Raw genomic sequence first — 8,736 nt, 5'->3', positions numbered from 1 at the left:
ATCATGGTCAAACTATTTCCCACTCCTTCCTTTCTTTTATTTCCTTTCCCCTGGAAAGTTCTAGAACAACTCATTATCGACCAGCCCCTCAGTGTCTGAAGTGGCGGCCTGTGCCCACAACAAACAATGGCTTACAAGATACTGTTTTAATTCATATATGTTCTCCCTTTCTTAAAGGGGGACAACACAACACACCGTTGACCCACTGATACACAATTAGAAGTGATGCGGCAGTTAAGGCTACAAGCAACTCTGTTGAACAGTCTGTCTTTGACCCTCCACCATTGAATAAATATAATGCTCCGAGTGAGAGTAAGACACAGAGAGGAGAGAAAGGGGAGCCAGGGGGAGATTTTAAGCCACAGATTACTAGCTAAAGACCTTTATAGACTATAACACCATTATCCCTGCTGAATAAAAATAGGATTGAGTGTTTTTTCCACTTAATTTAAATCAAAAGAGTCCCCACCTTACATATTGCACTGGTAATGTAATGGAGAGAGAGCCACAAAAAAGGCTTTGTGGCTCTGACACCTCCTATAGTGGGACTGTGTTGTCCTGGGACCAAAAGGGAGAGAAAGGGTTTTCCTTCTACGCTATCTGCTAACACATTCTAATTGATGCTGCTGCATTCCTGCACTGGATGCATTCAGTGAATAACGAGGCCTGAACTGAATGCCTATGAATTGGTCCCCTTTAAGCAAAGCAGTCACCCCCCCGCCCTCCATCCATCAATCCACCGCACCACAACCACCACCCCGAAACAACCACCACCTCTCCTCAACCCTTCCCCAAATCTCTAATATAGCTTTACTGCCCATTAAAGCACCACCATTGTGTGGAGACGCAGCCCACAAAAGCTGTCAATCTCGCGGGGTCCACCAAAGCTTGGACTCACACAGACTGGAGTGACAGACCCCCCCCTGCTTCCCCTAACCCTCTCCCCCAAACTTCTCAGCTAGCTAACTAAACTACTTCCCCCCACCACCACGCACACACTCACACACAGACACACGCACACGCACACTAACACACACCCACTCTTGCCTCAACGCACAAAGCATCAATCTGTCTTCAGGCCCAGCACCCTTGGCCCTTTGTCCCATCTGCAGGTGCGTGTGAAAGCACCCACGGTCACCCCAGCCTCCGTGCACACCACGCCTAGTCCAGGGACAGGAAATGCTGACAAAGGCCCAGTGTGGGAATGAGGGATGCGTGGAGGGAGGGGGGGCAGCTCTAGGACAGATGGCTGGGGAAGTTTCCCAACTCCACCAAGCCAAGGCTCCTCCATGGGGACTGTCAGTTCGGATTCACAAGTAGGACTGACACACACAGTGGACGAGCCAGTGGAGGAATGCCCTCTAAACTGTGGAGGGAAGGGGGGCAAAATCACTACTGTTAAAACATCCCTCTCGGGATTACATATGAGGAGTATGGCAGTGCTTTAAATATAACAGACACTCCTATTTTATAACTCATATCATTACTGCAAAATCATCCCCATACGATTCTTTCCCAAAATGTTGATCAACATTACAAAAAGGGTTAGTTGGATCCATACAACGTATACCAAATAGCATACAGGTTATGATAAAATGGTAGCAGAGAAACAGACGTTGCTTTAAAAGTGCTATTAACGTTTTTCTAGAAGTATTACTCTGTCCCAAGACTAAGCCTAGTCACACTACTATTACAAATGTACACATATGTTGAAAATAAAATAAGAACATTAGCACCCCTCTCTGTATTGTTTCATGATTATTAAAGTAAAATATTCAAAACCATGTGGAGATATCGTCAAATCAAAAGTAAAGTTTTAAAAAGTGAGTAAACAATAGCCTTATAAGTAACATTTGTAGAGGAATATGCTAACTGATGCATGCCTCTGGGTTAGGTTTTGTATATGCAAACTGGTACACTACACACAAACAATCAATTGCTGTGTCAACTGAGAAACACACCTAATCTAGGCTACATGCCTACATTTATTTTTATTTAACTTTTATTTAACTAGGCAAGTCATGCCTACATCATATGGAACACAGTGTGAAGAGAGAAAACATTATTTGCTACTTCATTAAAAAAATGATCAAGCTCTTCTAGTTTGATTGCTTGATTGATAGCTGCATACATTGTTAGTTAGCCTACTCATTCAGCTCCATGGCGTCAATAAAGTGAGGCAACTGTACCTCTGTGATAGCCGTGCGTGCCTCCACCCAATAGCCGTTCCATTGCCTTCATTGGGCTGCCATCGTGTGGAAATCTTTTGAACGACAGAAACTCAATTTTAGTTTGTTCATTTTTAGGCTCCTCGAATATCCGCCAAGCATATTATAAAATGATGTCGACACAGTCCAAACATTGTGATTTGTGTGCTCTCAAACGGTTGGGTTTATGGCTCCATTAGATGTAATTTTGTAGTGTTTGGTCTAACGTTAGTGTTGAAACACAATCTCATACTCAATTCGTACAAAAATGTATTTCAGCAGATTTTCTGAATTTTTGTGCGACTTAATTCGTATGAAAAGACAACAAAAAAATCACAGGAAAATACATTTTTTGGAGGCAAACTTCGGAAATGTTTTTGAAAGTCATTGGAGCAATGCATGTTGGGCAATGATGTTCTACGCTGCCTTTTTTGTGTTCCGCATTTATTTATGTAAAAAAAAATAAACGTGTTAACAATCAACCAGGTTGTCAACGAAATAATATAATACTAGCCTTACGATGTTGTTGTTTTTATTAATGTTGTTGTATTTATACATTTATTTGTATTAATGCCAATGCTGTTTTCTATGCTTGCTTTTGCTTAATAGTTTGGGATACTGGTGCAAAATGTTCATGATGGGAAATTAATTAATAATGTGGGAAACAGAAGACGTGTAAATTCCCCTGGTGCAAATGCATGGTATTTGGACAATGACCAATTAAGTAATATCAATGCAGGTTATATAAGGTTATACAGGTTATATAAGCCCTAGTTAGAGTCCCTGTCGCAGCTTTCACTTTCTTCCGCTACATTGGTGGCAGCATTGGGATCACATCCAGCTCACGTGATCTAGTGGTGGGAAGCATTCTGTTTTTCAACATTGTGTTGGGTGTAAATACATTGATATATCTATTGAACAATTGTTACGCAACAATGGGTGTGACAGATAGAAGTAGTCACTACAGGTGTGATCAAGCCTTACATCAAAGTTGCCTAAAGCTGAATGGAAAGTGCTATGCCCTGATCAGTTATTCAGGAAAAAATCCCCCTGTGGCTGTCTAATTTACATAAGTTAATTTACCAGTGTGGAACCAAAACAAACACATTCTACACATTTATAAACTACCTGTTTAAAGTGTTATTACAACCATGGTGTTCTTTTGTTACTGAAGCTCAGATATCAAATAACCTGACAATGATCCAGATCATATGGGTAGACAAATAATGTAAGTGTGTTATGCAGCAAAACACAACTATCATTTTTTTAGGATGCAAACCAGTAATATGAATATCTGTTGATCCATCCTGTCTTGATCTAATCTAGAATTGATCTAGAATTTTCTACGGCCTAGAATTGAGGCCCCTGTTGGTTTTCATTGGCAAAGACTGAAGTCAAGTTAGGGGTTATATGTCGGACTCTCCTATACCACTTTGCCCAACATGTTATGCCCCAGAGGTTGTAAATAAACAATTTTTAAGGTGCTATAACTTGTATCATTATTATAGGGTTGTGAAACCCAAAGCCGAATTGCTTCAGACTGAGCATTTCTCACCATTTATTTACCTAGCGCAATTTCCGTTTTATAACAGGTACTGTCCATTTATTTAAAGTAGTGTGTTGATTAATTATTGCTTTCTTCAGTGGAAATACAGAATATGTATGAAAATGGCAAATATACCAAAAGCTAAATCAAGCAGAGATTTGCGACTATTTAACCATGTTAATCCTTACTGAAACATACAAACTACAAACATTTAACTAGTTAAAGATAATGAATATATGACAACTAGACACAAATATTTAAACAAAAAAAAATTCATACAAAGTCAAGTCGAGTTGGCTATAACAGTACAAAGTGAGTATGTGTGTGGGAGTGTGTATTATGGTGTGTATTATAATTTCCCATCAGAAACATGTATCCCCATTTCCCAATCAAATACCTTCATCAATACCACAAAGAAATATATATCTGTATTTTTCTCCAATCTGGCAACCCTCATAACATTCGACATAGCCTTGTAAATCGTGTAGGCCTACTGTTGCCTACACGAAAAAAGGGCCTTTCAAGTTCACCAGTATCCCAAAGTATGAAGTGAAAACAAGCATAAAAAACAGTTTTGCAATTAATAAAAACAACGACATCATAAGGCTACTATTATATTATAATTATTTCGGTGACAACCTGGATGATTAACAATATTGGGTTGTTAACACGTTTATTTTATCCTATAAATAAATGTGGGACACAAACAAAGGCAGTGTTGAACACCATTTCCCATCATTCATTGCTCTAATAACTTTCAAAAGATTGTTCCGAAACTTGCCCCCAAAAATGTATTTTCCTATGAATGAAGTCGCACAATTCTTTTTGTATTGTCCTACGAATTAAGTTTCACAAAAATGTGTCTTTTCACACCAATCAAGCCTCACAAAAAAACGTACGAAATGTGCTGAAATACGCTTTGTGCATATTTGCACGAATTGAGTGAGATTGTGCTGCAACAGGCCTAACGCTTCGAACACACCGACTGTGTGAAGCTTAGTCGAAACTCTTGATTTTTGTTTGGAGAGGAATTCCGAAGTTAGTTTCGTCTGGACCGGAGCCAGTTCGATCACCTGCTCCAGATGGTTGGAGCCAGGATCGCCCGGATGGATACCAACTACCGGGAGTCCATCAGCCCAGTTGAATGCCTGGCGATTGGTCTCCGGTAAGCTACATTCTAGTACATTTTTAAAGCCTTTGTTACCATAATTGATTGATATTTGATACATTGTTTTTATGTGCAACCTAGCTAGCTAAAGGGCTCTCTAGTTAATAGTCCCTATTTCACATCAGATGTACTTTTACAGAATGTTCATTGGGACTATAACTTTTCCCAAAGTTGGTTTATAATCCTTTTTTAATTATGCAATGTTACCAAATGAAAATAATGTTGAGGCGCCTTCTGCCCTGATGAAGGTAGGCTAGTCTTATCCAGGACCCATTGTTGTTCAAGATAGTTAGTCATTCATTACATTCTTATTGGACTCACATACACTCTTAGAGAAAAAGGTTCCAAAAGTGTTCTTCTGCTTTCCCCATAGGATAACCATTTTTGGTTCCAGGTATAATACATGGAACCCAATAGGGTTCTACTTGGAACCAAAAGGGGTACTACCTGGAACCTAAAAGGGATCTCCTATGGGGACAGACAGAACCCTTTTAAGTAGATAGTACCATTCTTTCTAAGAGTAGAGTTGGCCTGGACTACAGTTTATTGATATAGTCATAGACTGAATTGTACTGTTTCAAGGCATTGTTAATGATGGTTGATGAGTATTACAATATAATTAGTAGAGCATAATAAACAGTAATGAGGTAGCTATATGAGTAGATATATGTGGGTGGAATTCAAGTTACACACAATATTGATCACTATTTTGAATTATATTTCAGATTCTTGGCGACAGGGGACTCCTACAGGACTATAGGATTCAGCTTCCGACGGTCCACGGTGGCAGGCATTGTTCCCTCTGTGGCACAAGCCATTTGGGACTGTCTGGTTGGTGAAAACATGCCTGTCCCCAAGGAGGAAGACTGGAGTGCCATTGCTGCCGAGTTCCTGGAGAGGTGGAATTACCCCAACTGTCTTGGCTCCATTGACGGGAAACATGTAATCCAGGCTCCACCGTGCTCAGGTTCGCAATTCTACAACTACAAGGGTACATATTCAGTTGTACTCTTGGCTGTAGTCGATGCCATCTACTGTTTCCGAGTTGTCAATGTTGGTGATTACGGCAAGGGAAGTGATGGCGGTACCCTCCGGGACGCTGCCTTTGGCCAGGCACTTCAGGATGGCACCCTGGAGATTCCACCACCTGCATCACTCCCCGGGGCTGAAGACCTGGGACCTGTTCCCCACGTCTTTATCGGTGATGAGGCCTTCCCTTTAAGACCCAACCTCATGAGGCCCTACACTGGAGGCCAGCTGCCATTGCCAAAGCCTGTAAGGATCTTTAACAAACGACGGTCCAGGACAAGGTTAGTTGTTGAATGCGCCTTTGGGATTCTGGCAGCCCGGTGGAGAATGTATCGGCGAGTGCTTGATCTCAGCCCCTCAAATGTCGATGCCTGCGTGAAGGCCACGTGTGTTCTCCACAACTACCTGCAGAAGTCATTCCAGGAGCCGCTCCGGATGGAGATGGGCATGCCAAATGGTCACCTTCCTGATGTCACCAGGGCAGGTGCCAACAACGCCCCCAGACAGGCACTCCAGGTGAGGGAGAAGCTGACCACCTACTTCTCATCGCCAGCAGGTGAAGTCCCATGGCAGTATGCCATGGAGTGAAAGGGCTCTTTTAAGAGCCCCATAACACAAAGGTTATTTTAAGAACCATCCACCGTTGTCCATAAAATTGCATTTTTCCCCCAGATTACTTTATGTATCATTGTCTCTCTTCATTTGGAAGCTATATTTAAGTGACATTTGGGAGTAAAGACCACACCTTAAAACCCCTTCCCTCTCCCATTAACGTCAGTATTATACACACCTGGCATGGTACATCAGGTGAGCGGGAGCACTAATTAAGGTTATACGACATACAGTTAGTATGATAACAAAGGGAAAGGGTAACCTAGGGTCCATACAAATAGTACAGTTTACCACCATGTTCACTGGCCTGACAAAATACAGGTGGAAAAAAAACTAATTAGGAAGAGAATGTGTTTTTACTTTCATCTTGTCTTAGATCTGCAAAGGTGTAGGGAAGAAATAAGCAGATTAAGTCTAAATGAGATATTAATAAACAACTGACACAACTGTCACGAACCGGCTCAAAGCCCGTAACAAAAGGGAGACAACGTGGAGATAAGGAGTAACAATATATTTATTAAGTAAAGTAACTAGGTATAATATACAATGGTGTGTGTAATCAGTAATCAGTAGTGTAAGTGAGTGTTTTGCATGCATGAATGTGATAATGCAGGGTGTTGAAAGATGCTAAAGCAAAAAAACACCAAGAAACACAACAAAATCTATAAAGGTGTCTGCATGGAGAGAGTCTCCTTCATGAATGGGGAAGTGGTGTATTTATCCTGGGAGACACCGGGCCCAGGTGTTTCCCATGTAGCTGATGACCCTCCCAACTCCGCCCACCGGCATCCTAATAAGGAAACAAGAACAAAGAGAGAATACAGCAGACAGAGTGGGAGGGTCGTCACACAACTGACTATGAAAACATTATAATTTAATAAGTATTCAAGTACAGGAAAGAACATGACAGGTATGTGTGTTGTAAAAATGTTTAAAAAAATAAAACTACTGAAAGAGGTGTGTGTATGTGTAAAAAAATAATGTGTAGCCTGTAATCTGTAAGAGAACAAGGGCATGTATTTTTGGCACAATTGCAGAACGATACAGCGACTACTCATAAAGCCTAGACGTAGTAGGGGAACTTCAGACATGGCCATAAAGAGAGAGGGCAGGGCACTGGAGATCTGAGGTACAGAGAGGAGTGGAGGAGAGGTGTGTGTGTGTGTCTCTGTCTCTGAAAAAAGAAAATAATATGTAGCCATAACACAGCTAAACAAACAAATGGCCCCTGGACGTCATGGACCAGTCGATGGAACATAACTTCACAAAAAGTTTCAACACCCTGGTTTTCAAGTGGTTTTAAATGAAAGGAATATATTGACATTTAGTCTCGTAAGAGACCAACAAGAGCATCTGTGAAAACTCTGTATGAGTTTCAATTCTGTCAATTCAGGAATCTTTGTAACACTAATAATGAATGCTATCCTAAGACTTTATTGTCACGTTCGTCGTAGTGAGGAGACCAAAGCGCAGCGTGATGTGAATACATCTTCTTTAATGAAACAAAGAACACTTAACAAACTAATACAAAACGACCGTGACGCTAAATATAATGATGGCAGACATGCAACATCACATAGACAATCACCCACAAAACAAACTGGAAAATGGCAACCTAAATAGGATCCCCAATCAGAGACAACGATAAACAGCTGCCTCTGATAGAGAACCAATCCAGGCCACCATAGACCTACATAATGCCTAGACTACACACACACACCTAGACATACTCAAAACCCTAGACAAGACAAAAACACACATACCACCCTCGTCACACCCTGACCTAACCAAAATAATAAAGAAAACAAAGATAACTAAGGTCAGGGCGCGACATTTATAAACAAATGACTTAATGAATTGACTATATTTAAACGGAACTGACATGTGTGAAAAGAAAGGTACAATGAGGGAGGTCAAAACAACACCCAGACAACTCCTCTTCCTGTCCTTCCTGTCCTTCCTCTCCTCTTCCTGTCCTTCCTGTGAGCTGCTCGGCTAAATTAACTCCATCTCTGGAAGGAAAGAGAAAAACAACACATACAAGCTTAACATAATAGAACACCATAAAAGGTGAGATTTATTTCAACTAAATACTGCTTGTATAGTGTAGTTAGAGGCATAAATATTGGAACAGTGCGGTAACGTTGGTTTTACTTGCTGTTTACTCATGGAAT

General features: G+C 40.9%; 1 protein-coding gene across 1 annotated transcript; it reads left to right on the top strand.

Moving 5' to 3' along the window:
- The first annotated feature begins 4,516 nt into the window (after positions 1–4,516).
- LOC139574243 (uncharacterized) lies at positions 4,517–7,519 on the top strand. The gene is made up of 2 exons (XM_071398642.1): positions 4,517–4,918; positions 5,647–7,519. The coding sequence occupies exons 1-2, from the start codon at positions 4,836–4,838 to the stop codon at positions 6,536–6,538; spliced, it is 975 nt and encodes a 324-aa protein (XP_071254743.1). The 5' UTR covers positions 4,517–4,835; the 3' UTR covers positions 6,539–7,519.
- Positions 7,520–8,736: the final 1,217 nt, after the last annotated feature.

This window comes from Salvelinus alpinus, chromosome 4, assembly GCF_045679555.1.
Source record: "Salvelinus alpinus chromosome 4, SLU_Salpinus.1, whole genome shotgun sequence".
Classification (NCBI taxonomy): Eukaryota; Metazoa; Chordata; class Actinopteri; order Salmoniformes; family Salmonidae; genus Salvelinus; species Salvelinus alpinus.
This window is presented reverse-complemented; position numbering and strand designations above follow the sequence as displayed.